At 36.7% G+C, this 19,666-nt stretch overlaps 2 protein-coding genes across 4 annotated transcripts; one reads left to right on the top strand and one right to left on the bottom strand.

Moving 5' to 3' along the window:
- Window positions 1–3,578: 3,578 nt before the first annotated feature.
- On the top strand, window positions 3,579–7,400 carry LOC132094719 (fas apoptotic inhibitory molecule 1-like). Its single transcript, XM_059499375.1, has 5 exons — window positions 3,579–3,727; window positions 4,111–4,241; window positions 5,114–5,342; window positions 6,247–6,296; window positions 6,943–7,400. Exons 2-5 carry the CDS (start codon window positions 4,128–4,130, stop codon window positions 7,087–7,089), a joined length of 540 nt encoding a protein of 179 aa, XP_059355358.1. The 5' UTR covers window positions 3,579–3,727; window positions 4,111–4,127; the 3' UTR covers window positions 7,090–7,400.
- Window positions 7,401–10,737: 3,337 nt separating this feature from the next.
- Window positions 10,738–19,604, bottom strand: LOC132095198 (protein mono-ADP-ribosyltransferase PARP9-like). Of its 3 annotated transcripts, none has more exons than XM_059500002.1 (9): window positions 19,463–19,604; window positions 14,082–14,995; window positions 13,627–13,848; window positions 13,335–13,547; window positions 13,048–13,129; window positions 12,377–12,919; window positions 12,130–12,239; window positions 11,805–11,961; window positions 10,738–11,635 (listed from the first exon to the last, which is right to left on the bottom strand). In XM_059500002.1, the coding sequence occupies exons 2-9, from the start codon at window positions 14,958–14,960 to the stop codon at window positions 11,349–11,351; spliced, it is 2,493 nt and encodes an 830-aa protein (XP_059355985.1). In that variant the 5' UTR covers window positions 14,961–14,995; window positions 19,463–19,604; the 3' UTR covers window positions 10,738–11,348. The 3 variants fall into 3 exon arrangements, with proteins under 3 accessions (XP_059355985.1, XP_059355986.1, XP_059355987.1); XM_059500003.1 differs by having other exon boundaries at window positions 14,082–14,989; window positions 19,463–19,598; XM_059500004.1 differs by lacking the exon at window positions 19,463–19,604 and adding an exon at window positions 19,288–19,443.
- Between the last annotated feature and the right edge of the window lie 62 nt (window positions 19,605–19,666).

Below are 19,666 nucleotides of genomic sequence, written 5' to 3'. Positions count from 1 at the left end.
TAGCTTAAAATGGATTCATTTATAATGTTAAATGACAAATGGATTAAAAAAAATTGGTTTTTGACTGAATTAAATGAATTAATGAAAAATATATTCAAAGAAACAAAAACAAAAAATCTCCCTAAACCTTTAAAATGACTCAACATCCTACTGACAGCCCTATGGCTGCTCTGTTGTTCGTTGCTTCTTCTCTAAAAAAACTGATTGCAACATGTGCTATGATTGTGCTTATGAAAGCAACTATACTGTAGCCTATACATTATTTTTATTTGTGTGATTTTGTCAAATAGTTTCTTAGTATTAACACATCTTTGTATTGTATTTTTAAGTAACAATTTTTCTTTAATTTTGTTCTGCAAATGAAAAACATGAAACTGCATTCTAAATAACAAGTAGGCCTATTCAGTTAAAATGTATTAAATGTATATAATAAGCGAGTACACCACAAATCCATTTTTTTCCACTTCTGGTGACTGAAAAGGCGGAATTTGGGTCAATATTTTGCTAAATGTGTTTTTGTGCTGGTAGTGCAGGCACCTTGTCTTGTTTAGGAATATCATGGATGGAAGTTTGTGTCAGCAAGTCCATGTTTTAATAAATTATTTATTGAATCATTCAAATTAAACAATTCATTCAAAACGGCTGATTCAATTAGAAATGAAACAAATGAGTCAATCTGAATGGACTGTTGAAGCACTGGTTCACTCGATTCATTTAAAATCTGATTCATTCAAGGAATGAAACGTGTTGCTATGCGTTATTGTATACAATTATTGTATTAAAGACATTACTGGATCCTCTTCAGTTTGCCTACAGAGCAAACAGGTCTGTGGATGATGCAGTAAACATTGGACTGCATTATGTTCTGCAACACCTAGACAGACCGGGGACTTATGTGAGGATCCTGTTTGTGGACTTCAGCTCGGCCTTTAACACTATCATCCCAAACCTCCTCCTGCCCAAACTAACTCAGCTCTCCGTGCCCACCTCTATCTGTCAGTGGATCACCAACTTCCTGACAGACTGGCAGCAGCTAGTGAAGCTGGGAATATACACATCCAGCACCCGTACAATCAGCACCGGAGCTCCCCAGGGCTGCGTTCTCTCCCCACTGCTCTTCTCCCTGTACACTAACAATTGCACATCTAATGACCCCTCTGTCAAGCTCCTGAAGTTTGCAGACGACACCACACTCATCGGCCTCAATCAGGACGGTGACGAGTCTGCTTACAGACAGGAGGTTAAAGAGCTGACTGTCTGGTGCACTCTAAACAACCTGGAGCTTAACACGCTCAAAACAGTGGAGATGAGAAAGTTTACTACACTTCAGGAGAAACCGCCCTGCTCTCCCCCCACTCACCATCATGAACAGCACTGTGACTGTAGTGGAGTCATTCAGGTTCCTGGGCACCAGTATCTCTCAGGACCTGAAGTGGGACATTCACATTGACTCCATTGTGAAAAAGCTGAGGAAGTTTAACCTGCCACAAGAGCTTCTGAAACAGTTCTACTCCACCTTCATTGAATCCATCGTCTGCACTTCAGTAACTGTCTGGTTCAGCTCAGCTTCTAAATCGGACCTCAGAAGACTACAGAGGGTAGTCAAGGCTGCTGAGCGAATCATTGGTACAACCCTCCCTTCTCTTCAAGAACTGTAGTCATCCTTTTCCTATTTGGCGCCCAAACTCTGGAATAACCTACCTAACATTGTTCGGGAGGCAGACACACTCTTGCAGTTTAAATCTAGATTAAAGACCCATCTCTTTAACCTGGCATACACATAACATACTAATATGCTTTTATTATCCAAATCCGTTAAAGGATTTTTAGGCTGCATTAATTAGGTAAACCGGAACCGGAAACACTTCCCATAACAACCTATGTACTTGCTACATCATTAGAAGAATGGCATCTACGCTAATATTTGTCTGTTTCTCTCTTGTTCCGAGGTCACCGTGGCCACCAGATCCAGTCTGTGTCCAGATCAGAGGGTCACTGCAGTCACCCGGATCCAGTACGTATCCAGACCAGATGCTGGATCAGCACCTAGAAAGGACCTCTACTGCCCTGAAAGACAGCGGAGACCAGGACAACTAGAGCCCCAGATACAGATCCCCTGTAAAGACCTTGTCTCAGAGGACCACCAGGACCACACCACAGGAAACAGATGATTCTTCTGCACAATCTGACTTTGCTGCAGCCTGGAATTGAACTGCTGGTTTCGTCTGGTCAGAGGAGAACTGGCCCCCCAACTGAGCCTGGTTTCTCCCAAGGTTTTTTTCTCCATTCTGTCACCGATGGAGTTTCGGTTCCTTGCCGCTGTCGCCTCTGGCTTGCTTAGTTGGGGACACTTCATCTACAGCGATATCGTTGACTTGATTGCAAATAAATGCACAGACACTATTTAACTGAACAGAGATGACATAACTGAATCCAATGATGAACTGCCTTTAACTATCATTTTTGCATTATTGACACTGTTTTCCTAATGAATGTTGTTCAGTTGCTTTGACGCAATGTATTTTGTTTAAAGCGCTATATAAATAAAGGTGACATTGACATTGACATTGACATCCAGAGTGAGAAAAAGGGCTGGCAAAATCACTCTGGACCCCTCATATCCAGCAAACTCCCTCTTTGAACTGTTGCCATCTGGTCGACACTACAGAGCTCTGAGCACCAGAACAACCAGACACAGGAACAGTTTCTTCCCTCAAGCAATCCAGAATGAATCTGTCATTCTGTTGTACTTTGGAGCTTCTATCACAAAAACAAATTCCTTGTATGTGTAAATATACCTGACAATAAAGCTCATTCATTCATTCTGATTAATAGCACATTTGTACTCACGCAGAAATATTCGAAAATATTCAGAAAATGTTTTTTTTTCTTTCAATGCTTGATTTATAAGTGCATTCTAACTGTATTTTAACAGCCTTCATAGCGCATTGAAGGCTTTTGGGCTCAAGGCGTGTTTTTGTTTGTTTTTTGCAAAGTCGGTGACTCGATATTTATCGTCTCTCAATCCGTCATAAATACAACACAATACCATAATGTCTGGGAATGTCTTTAAATTACAGTCAAGTTAAAAACACATCTTTTCTGTTGTCTTCTTTTTAAAGAACTTCAAAAGATGCACCTGAACCATTTAGCGCGAAAACTTGCTTCCGATTGCGAGTAGCTTGCAGTACCGAGGCCACTCACAATTTTGTTTGTGAATTATCATAAGTTATTCAAATAAAAAATTAAATAATGCACATTTTATTCTAAAGAGGATGGTTAGGGGGATGGTGGTTTTACCAAGGGGATGTTTTTTTGTCAATTTTGTTTTTCAACCGGGCCACAACCCCCTCAATTCGAGCCCTGCGCATGTATGTGTATGGATGTGTAAGCGTGTATCATAAACTGTATAAAAACCATAGACAATAATGGATAAAAACTGGCGTGTATATGCACTGAAAGTTCAGTGAATGCGGCTCTGTTTTTACTGCCAGCAGAAGTCAGTAGAGGCTACTGTGACGTTTAAACCTTCATAAACGCGGGTAGACGAAGAAGAATAGGCTGTTGCCATAGTTACTGTTGTTAGCTGGAGCAGATTTGTTGTTGGCTAAATTTGGAGCTAGTTGTGTTGATGCCGTTGGCGTCAGTTGTGTCACTGTTTTCTACCTTGAGGAAAAGCTGATCAAATATACACAAAAGCGTTTTATTTCTGCTCTGATTTGGATCGGTAACTACGTTAAGTTACATGTATTTATTATTGTCTTTAATGCTGTTGACTCTTGCGTTTTGAATGACCGACAGATTACTCCGGTTCACAGATTTAATGGCTCTGACACATCGCCAACAACCTGCTTTGGCAGGATTTCTTAAAGTATTCTTACCACAGAAAATCATGTTATCTATCTATCTATCTATCTATCTATCTATCTATCTATATATATATATATATATATATATATACATACTTTATCTTATATGATCCTGTTTGTATGCTGTAATGTTACTCATCTTCTCTACTCTGCCTTTTCTCATAAAACATTTTTGTTTACTATTATTCCTAGCTTTTATGAGCAATTCAGTCATGTGTATCTATATTGATTTTTCTGTTAGGCACTGGAGGACAAAAGATGTCAGGAGATCTTGTAGCTGTGTGGGACGTGGCTTTGAGCGACGGTGTGCACAGGATTGAGTTTGAACATGGCACAACCACAGGAAAACGGGTCATTTACATCGATGGAAAGGTACGAATTACTAGTCCTAGTACAAAAAGCTGACATTCAGGAAAATACTTTGTCAAGTTCAGTATATGTACTTAGAATTTATTAAATAAAGTCTATGTAGTCTATCCGAGCAGCTGAGTCATTAGCCATCTTCAAGAATCGGCTTAAAACCCATCTCTTCCATCTTTATTTGACCCTCTAACTTTAAAACTCACTATTCTAATTCTAATCTTAAAAAAAATAAAAATAAATTAACTACCTTTCAAATCTTTTTGTAATCTATTTTTTTTTTCATTTATTATGAAATTTTTGTGTATGTATATATATATATATATATATATATATATATATATATATATATATATATATATATATATATAAGACCTCTAACACTAGCTTGCTTTATTCTTTTTCTATTCTATCTGTTTTCTTTTTATTTATTATATTATTTAAAATCCCATGCTAGGTGTACTGTGTTAACCTAACTGAGACTTGTTATAGCACTTATATATCATTGCTCTTTTTGTTGTTTTTGATTGCTTCCACTGTCCTCATCTGTAAGTCGCTTTGGATAAAAGCGTCTGCTAAATGAATAAATGTAAATGTAAATTTAGGTTTGCTAATTATGGATAACTTAGACCAAAACAATAATGGAAATAAATGAAAAGGTTGGAGTTAGTTTGTTGACATTGAATTTACTGAAGACAATCTATACAGAAAATCGGTAGCCAGAGCTGTGTAATTATAATATAATATTGTAATTATATATATATTTTTCCATTAGTTGATGATGTTGATTTTAGTGTTTTAGAAATATGTGACATGAGTATTTTCATTATAATGATGGGAAAATAAGTGCCGATGCCTCACAGGCTTGTTCATAACTGTCCCAGGAAGTCATAAGGAGAGATTGGATGTTCAAACTGGTTGGAAAGGAGACTTTTCATGTGGGTGGTACAAATACAAAGGCCACTATTAACATAGATGCAGTGAGCGGCTTTGCATATGAATACACTCTCGAGATTAACGGACAGAGCCTGAAGAAGTACATGGAGAATCGCTCCAAAGTTACCAGCACATGGCTCCTCAACCTCGAAGGCATCGACTGCAGAGTGGTTCTAGGTAAGAAATACCTGGTCACAGGTTCCTAAAATTAATATGTGATTTTATTGGTCAGTGATGAAGTTTTGCATCTCGTTCCCCCGACCTGTATTCTACTATAATGTAGAATACAAAAGCAAGGATTCATTTTGTGTGCATTGGTATAAGTGGATAACAATGAGCACAACAAATAACACAATCTGTTATTTTGTCCTTATAGTACAGCTGCTCTCTGAAATGCTGAAAGCCTTTCCTCACTTAACCTGCACAGCAGCAATGATAGATTAACTCTAGGTTAAATGAAGGTTAAAAAAAAGATTACAAATCCCTTTAAGTAATTAGTGCAGAAGCAGCTTATCTAGTAATAAAACACACGTTTTGTTAACCTCATAGCGGCGCCAGTGAGCAGATATCAAGCTTTACTGAAAGCTGATATAGAGAAATCCCCATTTTTCACATGAATAATTTAAGCATTGTGCAATTAATTCCTCCCAGTTGCATGTTTTTAATATATAATTTGACTATGATAACATCATGGATTATTCAAATTAAAACATCTTTTTGTGTACCAGTTTGGACACCTGCCACTTAGGCTAACCATTACCTGCGGTCATTTGGCTTATGCTTTTAAATAATAATAAAGTACAGTTAGAGTATTTCATAACTGACTACTAATGTGACTGAAAAGACAAGTAAAGTGCCAACAAGAAAAGCTCAGCACAAGACAAATGAATGTAGCCGCAATGGCAGACACACATTGGATAATGCTGAGATCCTAGATTTACAGTAAGTCACAGATCAGAGCACTCAAGGTGAGTCAGTGAGACTAGTCTGGTAAAGTAGGATTCATATTGATGTTTTTATCTTTATCACTCATGCTGCAACCTACTAGTTGATCACTTATAAACTCTTCCATCCTCAACAGAGAAAGATACCATGGATATATGGTGCAATGGACAGAAAATGGAAACGGCTGTAAGTCCAGCAATTACTTTATCCATTTATATTAATTTGCTAAACTTTATTTAAATTAAATTAAATTTAAATTAAATGTATGCATTTAACAGACGCTTTTATCCAAAGCGACTTACAGTGCATTCAGGCTAACATTTTTTTACCTAATATTTATTTAGTTATTTATTTATGTCATGAACTAACCATGAACAATATTTGTTAAGCATTTATTTGTTGATTTCTGATTTCCATTTTAATTTTTCTTCGTACTTTTTAACAGTTTAAGTTGTATAAATTAACATTAGGTAATGAATTATGAATGAATGTAAGTCAGCAATAAACATTATATTTATTAACTTTATTATAAAAAAGTGTGTAACTTAATATGAGCCTAAAATGATAAATGCTATACAAATTCTTGTTCATTGTTAGTTCATTATATCCAAAGCATTAACTATGCTAACAAATCAAACTTTAATGTAAAGTCTTAATATTTTTTATTATAATGTATTATTTTCTTATTTACATGTAAGAAATGATAACAATGCCCACCCAGGTCTAGTAGATGTGGTCATAGCCCTACCGAACATACCTTTTCCACAACATATGTGAGTACCATAACTACAGTACCATTCATTCAGGAGTAAAACATGTCTTTCTCCCTCAGGGTGAGTTTGTTGATGACGGCACAGAGACACACTTCACTCTGGGTGACCATGACTGCTGCATCAAGGCAGTGAGCAGCGGCAAGAGACGAGATGGCATCATTCACACGCTGCTGGTGGATGGCATGGAAATCTCAGAGTCAGAGTGATCTGTGTGAATGAGTGTGTGAGGAATATCCATCCTTATGAAAAGTGCGTAATGTATTAATGGAAGTTGGGACAGTATGTGCTCATTTGTGACCGCAGGTCAGCTTGTGCTGGTTCAGTAATGGATTATTTTGAGGCAAAAGAGAAAAATGTGTCTTACAAATGCATAGTTTCGTTATATTGCTATATACCTCACATAGCATCAGTGGATAATTGTTTTAACCCTACAAATGGTTAATTTCTTAAAGGGGTGGTTGACTTTTTTTTCTCCTTTATTTTGATTTGATTAACATATGTTAATGCTTTGTTTAAAAAAAAAAAAAGAACGAAAAAAAAAGCCCCTCTGGCCCAGTGTGTTGTGATTTGCTAAACCGCCTAGTGCACGTCTAAATATCCCACCCCTCACCTAAGTGGCATGTGCTCTGGTTATATTGTAAACAATAGCGGCGTTAATATTGCTTATCAGTTTGAACCCAATTGAGATGCAAAGGATATTAGTGAAGAGGATCGCGCAGAACCTGTGCAAGTGCACGTCTCTTAACAGTATGTTTTTTATTTGTTGTTGTCTCTACTTTTAGATATGCTGTTGTTTGTAAATGCTACTGCTTCTGTTAGCTTCTAATATACAGTTTTATCCTGATTAAAGCTTTATTACAGTACAGCAATCGTACACGCGTCCATGTATAATGCTTCTCATAACTGAGTGTGAATGTGAAAAAATATCTGTCTTTCTATTAGGGCTGGGCGATATATCTAACGATATGATCATGCACATTTAGTCAGTAAATCTGGTTCCATGATTACAGCTAAAGCGCCATCACCTGCTTTTAAATGGAGTGGCATTTAATAGACAAAGCCGTAGATCACTGACAAGCTACGCAATATCGCGTCCATTATTGCAGATGAATCTCCTTCGATAATGAATTGGAACACAGTTTACTGGCGCTGACGAGCTGATGATCAGGTGTGAGAGAGAGAGAAATGCAGAGCATGGGACACGAGGAGCTTTAGAACATTGATTTTGAAACTTGTGAATCCATTAGAATTGTTAGAAGACAGAATCATGATTGGTATATGAATAGATTTTTTCGTGAGAGTATGGCAACAACTCTTCCTCTTCTCTAAAGGAGTGCAACATGGCCTCGCCCCCCTCCATTGCATGTTCCCGGGGGTGGGGTTATATCAATGATGTCACAAACCTGGGAAGTAGCTTGTTATAGTCAATAACTGCGATTGCATTGAACTTTCAGCGTCGTAACAGATATTATGCTCAAACAGCAACTTTACACACCAACTAATATTAAAAAAGGGAAATTGCAATCAACCACCCCTTTAATTTATAAAAGTGATGTCAATGTGGTTTTTCTAATCTGTGATTCTCAAGATGTGAGGAGCCCTAAAACATTACTGGATAGTTTGATATGATGGGCATGTCAGGTCTAGACAAGATTGATGTCAAAATTTTTATTCTTTGTCCGTTAGCACAATCATGTTCTCAAAAGCATGGTGGTTTAGTGGTCAAAAAGTGAATTAAATGTGAACGTGTACTTGTTTAGAGTATTTGGTCCAGAATCTGATCCGATTTGATCAGCCACTGACTCATAAATTGGGTCAGACAACAGCAATAACATTCAATAGGAAGTATCCATTTATGTGATTATCTGTGTTTTTAGACACTTTGGCCTTGTAACAAGCAAGATTACTCTTTTCTGTCATTTAGGCTTCATGTGTCTAGTGAATTCAAGGTGATATGACATTCTAGTCACCTGTTGGCATCAGCTTCCTTCTGAAAAAAAAAAATCTTATGTGAAATATTTTATCATGACATACTGTATGGAACAGACTGAAATGAAAAATCAAAATCTGAGTCTAAATTTGAATCAAGCTATATTTATTTCTGTATTCCTCTTTAGTAGAATGAAAATTTGATTTGCATTTAAATGTTTCTTATCACACACACACACATTATATATATATATATATATATATATATATATATATATATATATATATATACTGTATATATAATTACAGAAATATTATAATAACAGTATGTTTTGAACACTCGATATATTTGCTGTTAAAATCTTTTTGACCCTAATATTTAATCTTTTATGTATAGCAACTCTTACATTACAGATGTTAAATGTCTTATATATTTGTTATAGTTCTGTAATAAATATTTTATAGTATAAATTGAAGTAAATGTCCATTGTATATAGCTATAATAATGTAAAGATAAACGTCACCATGACTGAATGTTTAGTTAAATGTTGGCTTTTATTTGAGTCAAAGCGTTCAGTATAATTCAGTTGTACAGATTACATCACATGAATAGAAAGACTTAGATTACTGATAAATAAACATCAGTAATCATTTGTAATCAAAATGGTCATTTGTATTGCATTAATGAATAAATGAATTTAATTGGTGAAATGAAATGTGTTTGTGGTTTAAAGTTCAAAAAACATCATTTTCCACATATTGTACATTATTAATGCTCCTCCAAGCACCGGCTTTCTAAAATGGTTTTATGTTTATGCAGCGCGATACGCAACACAACGTAAAAAGACAGTATAAGTCACGAGTGAGTCAGAACAGCCGGCATTGTAGGCTACTCTCCCAGGTTCAGGAAACAGTCCTGCATAAAATGCATTGTACACACAAATATTTGGGTTGAACTGTTCTGTGTCCTCTTTTGGAAGACCAAACAAACTAGTTTCGCTGTCGCAATGAAACGCAGCGTCTCCACAACATATCGCTGGCGGCAACAGCAAGAATCAAAGTTACACTTTCTTTATTTGAATAAACATTTGGGTGGTATTATGGAAATCTTCCCACACAGTGACCTAGACATGTGGGGGCATTTAAACAAGGCATTTTAGGAGGGCGCGGACTAGTGTTCATATATCCAATAGAATATCTCTTTTGGTTTGAGACCTTAAGTCTTTGCAACTTTAGGGTCCTTATCCATTCATGAACAGCTTGTAACACTCCAAAGAGAAATTAACTTGAAATTGCATAATTTGAACCCTTTAAACATATTTGCTCTGATTTGCATTCTGTTGTGAGCATAAAAAACTCATTACAAAAATATATATATTTTCAATACATGGGTTTATAAAACTCATTAAAATAAATTTTAAAACACTACAAAATAATTTTAACAGCACAGTAGTTAATCCAAGACCTGTGAGGAAAAATCTGAAAGATTAAATCTATCACTCATCCAGTAATGTCTAATTTAGACTAATGATTACAAAGACCTTAATTCCTTATTTTTATTTTTGCACATTATTTACGGTCTATCACATCTTACAAGAGGGGTTTTTGCCCGAGCCCCTGCCACAGCACAACAACCACCATTACAACAAGATCGCTTTAAAAGGCTTTATTAACAGCTTGGAGTGCACATGATTAAGAGGAAAGCAAAAAAATGTTTTTTAAAAACCTTAAGGAGAGGGAACAATGCCAAAATTATTTTTATGCATCTCTTTTCTTTGGGTTACATTATTTCTAAACCGATCAAAGAAAAAGAAAATAATAAGAAAAAAAAAATCAACAACAAAATTATACACTCTCTCCCGATCTAAACCTCAAACCAGGAGAAAACGGTTTCAAATAGTACAAAAAGAAAAAAGGCAAACAAGGAAACAAAGAATCAATCAAGAGAATATCTGTTTAAGCAGTTGGTAACGCAGGAAGAGACTAATTAACTTTAAAACAGCAAACCTGTAGGCTGAGTAACTTGAAATATCTTGCTCATCACAGAGCACAAAGTTTAGCAAGAGCTTCTAACAGCAACAGGAAGTTAGTCAACCATTCTTTCAATTAATGAAGATAAACAACCATACAGAACCACAAATGGCTTCTACAAACTAAACTGAGCTGGACTGGACACAGGACATGCTCTAAAGAGAAGTTCTCATCTTCTGAGAGTTCTGCTCAGTTTTTATACTGCTTCTCTCTCAGGGGGTGAGCAGGTGCAGCTGAAAAAGGCAATCAATTACCTGCCATACTGGAAAAAGTGGGAGGAGCCAGAGGAGGAGGAGCCAGAAACAACCACAAAAAGAAATCATACCACAATGCAGATAACATAAAAGAGAATATGTCATTGGACATAACACTGTCTGTGGTTTTTTTTTTTTTAAGTATTAAAAAAAATTAGTGTTTTGAAATCTACATATCCAGCCATACATTTGCCCTAAAAAATTATGTTCTCAATTATGTTCTCTGTGTTTGCATTTTGCTCTCTGCATCTTTACACATGGCTTGGTCTGGTATATATGATCAGGTATTCAGGAAGAGCTTGCTGGCCATTGAAGATGACATATGTCTGCACCATGTCAGACAAGCTATCATAACAATCTAAAGGGTCTCCATGTAAGGGAGGGGGCAAAATATGATGTGGGGAACCAATAGTGGACTTCCCAGTGAGGACCTGGGCTTGAATGATGTAGATGTACTGCTCATGTTCCTGGTCTTTCCACAGCTTCATTGCTCCATCGACTGTACTGCTGAAGTATATTCCACTGCCATACCTTTGCTCTAGAAATCAAATAAAAAAAAATTAACATAGAAATCCCAAACATCACCTTAAAAACACAAACTAAAAATACATAAATATATACAGGCATTCCTTGTATATATATATATATATATATATATATATATATATATATATATATATTATTCTGAATATTTTCACATTTGTTACCTGCAGGAGGTGCGAACACTTTCTGAAAGCCTACTCTGCAGATGAGATCACAGAACTGAGCGGACACACGCTGGTAGAGGCACTTCGGTTTGTCATTCAATCTCTGCATATTCATTTTGAACAGCTGCTTCAGCGCAATGTTCTCTATCTTCTCCTTCTGTAACAACCAGTGCAACCACATGCCATTACATTCTTTTAGTATCAAAGCCTTGTGCTAAACGTCCTCATTGCTGCCTTTGCATTTTATAGTTGAACGGGGATTAAAATAAAGAGCAACTCTAAGAAAATAACTATAGTATCGTGATTGGGATGGCAGCTTTCTCACCTTTACAACATTAAAGGCTTTCCATGCTTCTTTTCCAAAATAATCATTCCTGGTCTCAGGTGTTCTTGAATAAAATGAATTGTTGAGAGACTTAAAACGATCCAGCAGACCTGTATAGTAAAGGAGAAAAGACTGGATCAGGTCATCCAGATGCTATGAATGACAAACTTAACATGAGCACTATACTGAGAAAACTATTACATTTATTAAACTATAATTTATTTACAGTCCAAGTATTTGAACATACATGTCCTTTCCACATTGCTGCTTCTCCCATAGTCATCAACCAAAGTCTTGTGAATCAAATTGACTTTGTGGGTATTAATCTCATGGTTTACATTCCCTGCCAAATAAGCTTTCTCCAAATCTGCACTGATTTCAGGTGTTTGTATCCAAGGTACATCTTTACAGCTCCAGCGAACAACAGAATACAGCATGTCACGTTCCTCAGCTTGTGCAAACTCCTCCTGAGCCTTGCAAAGCATGGACTCCACCTCAATTGCTGCACAACTGACATTTGAAGGGTTTCCAGTGATGGTTATGCCACCTTTACCATTCCTGAAGAACTCCTCAATGCAAACATTCAACATTGTTTGGAGAGAGAGAAGACTTGCATGGTCATCTTGTCCAAGATATATGACATGATTATTCTTTATTGTCATGATATCTGATGGCTTTAGCATATTGGTTGTCCACTCTTTTGCTTCTCTCAGAGCTTCCCTGGAAACACTGTCGAACTCAACAGATGGCATTTTATGTGCTGTGGTTTCACTGGCTGCAAATGCAAAGTCTGAAAGCATTTGAGAGTAATGAACGTCTATCTCAGTAGTTAACATTACGATATGGGCAAAAGCATGACACTGTAAAATCAGCAAAATTTACCATAAAAACAAAAACAATGAAATTTGTTTTGCTTACTTGTTTTTATGTCATTGTACACTACTGGGGACTCTGCTGCTTTCGCTTTCTCGTTCCTCGTTTTCATCTCGTTTTCAAAAGCCTAAACATTACAATGAAATCACACATGAGAAAAGTAGATTTTCTACTGAACTGCTTTTGTGCTTGATTAATTTTAACTTATGCATTCACTTTTTCATAATTCAGTATCAAGATGCTGATTAAAGAATTCTGTCATGCGATGGGGACATAAAAAATTGGTTATGTTAAACAACTGAAAAGCATAGTACTTTATTAGCATACATCACCTCCATCATCTCCTTGTCCTTTGGATACACAACAAAGTTTACATCCAGTTTTTTCATGTTACTTTTGGCAAAATTTGCCACAGCATCTGTCATGATTCTGGCAACCTCAGATTTCTTAAAGCCCAGATTACCAGTACCAATAGCTGGGAAGGAGATGGATTTGTATACCATTGAAGCTTTCCACAGACATTCTGAGACCACATTATAAAGAATCTACAAACAAAACCAAAACAGATAGTGGGTACAGAGACTGATATGAATGGCCTGAATTACTAATAAAAACCCAATCTACCTGTGTGGCCATAGGGTCAGATCTAACTACGCAAACAGTATGATAAACTGCTTGACAATTCAGATTATGTCCTTTTGTCACATGGACATTTGTGGAATAACTGTGTTTTCCTCTGGAAATCTCATCTTGAATCTTTCTGCCAGCTTTGTTCAAAATTGCTTTTGAAATTAGCCCCATGGACAAATTACAATCTTCTGAAATTGTATTCACAATTACATGAACCTGGACATTAAAGCAAGGTGAAAAGAAAAAGGAAGAGTGTTAATGTAATTAGCATTTCCCTGTTTTTATATGAGGGAAAAAAACTTTTCCTTTTTTTTCAAAATTACTAAATGTAATGAGTTACTGTATTAGCAGTTGGAAAATTTATACAAAACAGTTTTGATAATATATCTCAATCAACTTAAAGCTTTTTAATTGATCACTCTTTCTTGTGCTTTACATATTTGTCTTACCTTTTCTTCTTCAATAGCCCCTGTTTTAAGTTGCAGTGTTACATTCCAAAATTGGAACTTGCTGTTTAAAGACAAAGCCATGCTGCTCTGAACAGCTCCGCTGTATGTGCCAGATATGCTGGACTGCACCAAAATCGCCTTTACTGCTCTCTCCATTTCTTGGACCGAGGGTTCATCATTATTGACTAGATGGATTTCTAAGTTGCTTTGAAAACTTGTGCATTCATCAAACTGTTTTATAGCCTTTACAATAATGTCTGCACAGCGATCTCTTGGAAAATGGAACAGGCCAGAACTTAAGGCAGGAATTGCAACAGAGGAAATGTTTTCCTTTAAGACAATATGTAGGATACTGTTGATTGCATTATATAAGTATGGTGCAGCTTGATCAGTCTCCCGCTTGGATGGGTTTGGAGACAAGCAGGGACCAACAGCATGTATGATATATTTACACGGTAGATCTCCAGCAGAAGTGTACACAGCCTCACCAACTTTCACTCGTCCATTTTTTTGTATAATGTCATGACTCCATTTCTGGATCATTGGTCCTCCAGCCGTGCACAGTGCTTGTGCAAGACCACCTCCATGATTTAGTTTCTCATTGGCTGCATTGACCACAGCCTCCACTTTATGACGTGTAAGATCATCTTTCCAGACTGATACTTCGACTCCGCTGGACAGCTTTGTGGAGTACCTCTTCTCAGCGCGCCAGACACCACTTGTGCTACTACCAAAGGAGCCAGCCTCTTCCACATTGCGGAGAATAGCCGTGCAATTAAATTTGACATTAACAGCATGACAAAAGGCTTCACCACACCTTGCAAGAACGGCAGCCTGTTCTGAAACCAGTGGCATCCAACCCTGTTCCTTGTCACTCATGGCTTGTAGCTTCCTCAGGACACAGACCCCTATGACTTGAGAAAATGAAGCATCAATCATTAAATGAAAATGAATGTTGTGTTGGAATAAAGTCTTACTGGACAATTCAAAGACATCACATTGAAATATTTTCTTGAATTTCCTTTTAATGTCTTAAAGTGTTTTACTCCCCTTTTGGTAATCTTAAAAGTCCCACTTAGAACTACATTTTCTAGTTTCTTTTTGTTTTCTTGGAATCCGATTTTATTTTAATTTTTTAAATTTTTACAATAAGGATTCATTTGTTAACACTGGACTAATGATAAACAATACTTTTAAAACATTTATTAATCTTAGTCAATATTAATTTCAACATTTACTAATATAGTTTTAAAAATCAAAGTAATCTGCACAACATCTTGTCCAGGCTGGAAGTCTGTAAGAAGGTTAAAACGATCTTCCTGTAACCCTGTCCAGACAGCAGAATCCCTGACAATATTAAAGAAATATTCATTGTCTTTAAAAAAAAAAAAAAAATTCGGAATCTCCGCCTTTTCTATCTTTTACTTTTCTGAACAATGTTTAAACATTGCATTACTAGCACTTTTCATGTTATTGCATCCTTAAAGGGTTAGTTCACCCAGATAGCAAAATTATGTAATTAATAACTTACCCTCATGTTGTTCCAAACCCGTGAGACCTCCGTTTATCTTTGGAACACAGTTTAAGATATTTTAGATTTAGTCCGAGAGCTCTCAGTCCCTCCATTGAAGCTGTGTGTACGGTATACTGTCCATTTCCAGAAAGGTAAGAAAAAATCATCAAAGTAGTCCATGTGACATCAGAGGGTCAGTTAGAATTTTTGAAGCATCGAAAAAACATTTTGGTCCAAAAATAGCAAAAACGACGACTTTATTCAGCATTGTCTTCTCTTCCGTGTCTGTTGTGTGAGAGAGTTCAAAACAAAGCAGTCTGGATATCCGGTTCGCCAACGAATCATTCAGTTCACCAAATCGAACTGAATCGTTTTAAACGGTTCCCATCTCTAATACGCATTAATCCACAAATGACTTAAGCTGTTAACTTTTTTAATGTGGCTGACACTCCCTCTGAGTTCAAACAAACCAATATCCCGGAGTAATGCATGCACTCAAACAGTACACTGACTGAACTGCTGTAAAGGGAGAACTAAAGATGAACACCGAGCCGAGCCAGATAACGACTTGTTCACAGGTCAAGAACCAGTTGCATCGGTTTTCGGATCACCAGTAGTTCTTTCGGACAGTTCGATTCAATAAACCAGTTGAAGAAAACGGTTCACCTGTTCTTTTGCGCTCGACGTAATGGCGTCATTTGCGATGATTGCCCTTGATTCAAGCCTTCGGTTTACCCGCGCTCATAACACTAGCACAGAATCAGTTCAGAATGAATCACCAAAAGAATCAGTTCGTTTCAGGCGCTCTGTGTGTCAGTCTGCTTCACGCTGAATCACACATGCGCAGTATCATCAGCTCCTCGATTCTTCTTATCTGGCTCGGCTCGGTGTTCATCTTCAGTTCTCTCTTCACAGCAGTTCAGTCAGTGTACTGTTTGAGTGCATGCATTACTCCGGGATATTGGTTTGTTTGAACTCAGAGGGAGTGTCAGCCACATTAAAAAAGTTAACAGCTTAAGTCATTTGTGGATTAATGCGTATTAGAGATGCGAACCGCTTAAAACGATTCAGTTCGATTTGGTGAACTGAATGATTCGTTGGCGAACCGGATATCCAGACTGCTTTGTTTTGAACTCTCTCACACAACAGACACGGAAGAGAAGACAATGCTGAATAAAGTCGTCGTTTTTGCTATTTTTGGACCAAAATGTATTTTCGATGCTTCAAAAAATTCTAACTGACCCTCTGATGTCACATGGACTACTTTGATGATGTTTTTCTTACCTTTCTGGACATGGACAGTAGACCGTTCACACAGCTTCAATGGAGGGACTGAGAGCTCTCGGACTAAATCTAAAATATCTTAAACTGTGTTCCAAAGATAAACGGAGGTCTCACGGGTTTGAAACAACATGAGGGTAAGTTATTCATTAAATAATTTTGCTATCTGGGTAAACTAACCCTTTAAAGGAGCTATGTGGAGGTTTTTACTTTAAAAAAATCAAACCATGATGTAAAAAAAAGAATGACACCTCGACTGTCCACCACGGTTGCCTCTATCAGCCTGTAGGCTCAATTGTGTGTGGAGTCGGGCCCGAATTGGCGCGAAAATTCACAAAATGTGACATCATGCGCGTTCTCGTCTACTTGGGCTTACAACCATACGGCATGCCAGCCATTATAGTAAACAGCGGCAATAGTGTTTTCAAATGGACTCTGAGGATGGAAAGAAGCGACCAGCCAAAATTATATTCCTCATAGTCAAGTTATGTCAAAAAGCCACCAGTGACTGACTGTATGCATGGGGGAAAAAAGATGCAAAGTAAATGGTAACTGAGGCTTTTAGTCTCACTGGATATGGAATTACATTAGTTTCAATAATAATGAACGAAACTTTATAAAACTGAACGTAACTTTTTCAGAAACTATCAAAAATATGCCATTACAAAAGAAGAAAAACACAATCAAAATGAAAAAAAATGAACTCAGTCGCACAAATTTAATAGGCTCTTCAAATATGCTTCATTCTTTGTTAATATTTTTCAAAGATTCGTTTTCGCTAATCGTGGATTCTGAATTCATTGCCTCAGATTTCGCTTACGTTTCGCAGTTTTTCGTTTGGTGTTTTGACACAAACCTCTCGTGGGGGCGGGCTTAACAGTGATCTACTCTGATTGGATAGTGAGCTTTTGATGGACAGGTACTCTCTGACCGGGAAGACGCCACTCAGTGGCGCGCATATACTGGAAAGCGCACGTGATTGTGATTTGTATTACTAAATATGTAAATAATATTTGACCTTCGATCGACTCAGTCTGTAAAGATGAGCTCTTGTCCTTCAAGGCAGCTTGAAGTAAGCTTGTCTTACTGAATGACAATAATAACCCGCAACAAACTGTAGCATACTGTAACATGAAAAACTTGCATCGATGTTATTGGTTACTTCAGTAACACAAGCTTACTTCAAGCTGCCTTGAAGGACAAGCGGAGGAGGAAGATGACGCTACTCCGTGTCTCCTGAGAGCTCATCTTTACAGACTGAGACGATCTAAGGTCAAATATTATTTATATATTTAGTAACACAAGGCACGACGTATTGCATACAAATCACCGCGAGAGCTTTTTTTTTTCTTTTCTATTTTTATTAATGCAGAGAACAAAAACATACAAAGGTATAAACATACCTCACATAATATCCACCACAAAAAAACAAACAAAAAAAAAACAAAGAATAAAAAGAGGGCCAAAATCTAAACAAAATTACACAAGGAGATCAAAGACGGAGCATATCTAACAGTCCTTATAGCTTTCTTATTAGACACTGAGATTACATTCAAATAGTTTTCCATTTATTTTAGGAAAACAGAGAAGACAGGTTTACAGTTGGAGAATTTGCATTTGTGAATGTGAAATTTGTTTAGGACATTTTTTTTAATTAACAGCAAAACTGTTATTTTCGTTTGTGTGGTCAGAGTCATAATACCCAAATATAGCCTAATGTTTTTCATATGTACTGAGAAGCCTGGCAAAATCTTACACTTGACAAACACACCAATATCATCCCAAAGTTTCTGAGTGTAGTGACATGACCGAAATAAGTGTAGGCCAGTTTCTTCAGAACTCGAACAAAAAGAGCATGTAGGCTAAGATCAATGTCATTTTTTTTTTCATTTTGATTGTGTTTTTCTTCTTTTGTAATGGCATATTTTTGAGAGTTTCTGAAAAAGTTACGTTCAGTTTTATAACGTTTCGTTCATTATTATTGAAACAAATGTAATTACATAACTGGAGAAGTCAGGTTTTGCATGAGGGCGCGTATACTAACTTATGACTTGGTTTTATTTTATTTTTGAGTAAACTTTAAGATAAGAACTGCAAGTATATCAATACAGTGAAACAATACAATTATGCATCGTAAGAGCCATAACAATTCGACAAACAGCACAATAAAAGGGAGTAAATGTATAAAAGTACAGTTTAAGTCATGTGTTTTGGAAGCATTGCTTTAAAGCATAAACGTCGTGTTTTTACACAATGCATATGCTATCCATGTTTCTAATGATAGAATATGTCATCTACGAAACTGCAACAAATCCTGTTCGCTAGACCCGGAAACAGAGTAACTAGTAACATGTAGGCCTAACTTAAGTAGCTATAGCCTACTTTATTATTGACATTTCAGATAAATCTTACCTTGGTTTTGACAAACAGACGTCAAAAAAGACAGGCGCCTCAATGACTGTTAAAATTGCATAACACACTATCTGAATTAAAATCGAAAGCGGAAGAGTTGTTCGATGATGTTATATTCATTAAATGCGCACAGAGTTCGATATACTCAATAACCTACAAATATCTGTTCACTCACCTGTTATGTTCTTCAATCTTTTTCTTTTGTGTCAAAAACAGCGATAGTTTCAGAGTGTCGAAATGAGGAGAGGCCTATTAACGTCTTTGCTTGAAGCGGAAACTGTTTTCTGCGTTGTTGTGAAAAACCAAGCCTGACGCATGGCCATGCACAGAAATCAAAAGTGAAAGTTTTCAGTCTTTAACTTCGATAAGCACAGTCGCA

Source organism: Carassius carassius, chromosome 19 (assembly GCF_963082965.1).
Source record: "Carassius carassius chromosome 19, fCarCar2.1, whole genome shotgun sequence".
Classification (NCBI taxonomy): Eukaryota; Metazoa; Chordata; class Actinopteri; order Cypriniformes; family Cyprinidae; genus Carassius; species Carassius carassius.
This window is presented reverse-complemented; position numbering and strand designations above follow the sequence as displayed.

Coding starts and splice junctions, on each gene's coding strand:
- LOC132094719 (XM_059499375.1), top strand. CDS start 4,128: ATGTCAGGAGATCTTGTAGCTGTGTGGGACGTGGCTTTGAGCGACGGT. Junction 5,343..6,246: donor CGACTGCAGAGTGGTTCTAG/GTAAGAAATACC, acceptor CATCCTCAACAG/AGAAAGATACCATGGATATA. Junction 6,297..6,942: donor GACAGAAAATGGAAACGGCT/GTAAGTCCAGCA, acceptor TTTCTCCCTCAG/GGTGAGTTTGTTGATGACGG.
- LOC132095198 (XM_059500002.1), bottom strand. CDS start 14,960: ATGAGTGACAAGGAACAGGGTTGGATGCCACTGGTTTCAGAACAGGCT. Junction 13,130..13,334: donor AGGACAAGGAGATGATGGAG/GTGATGTATGCT, acceptor TGTAATGTTTAG/GCTTTTGAAAACGAGATGAA. Junction 12,240..12,376: donor CAGCAATGTGGAAAGGACAT/GTATGTTCAAAT, acceptor TTTACTATACAG/GTCTGCTGGATCGTTTTAAG.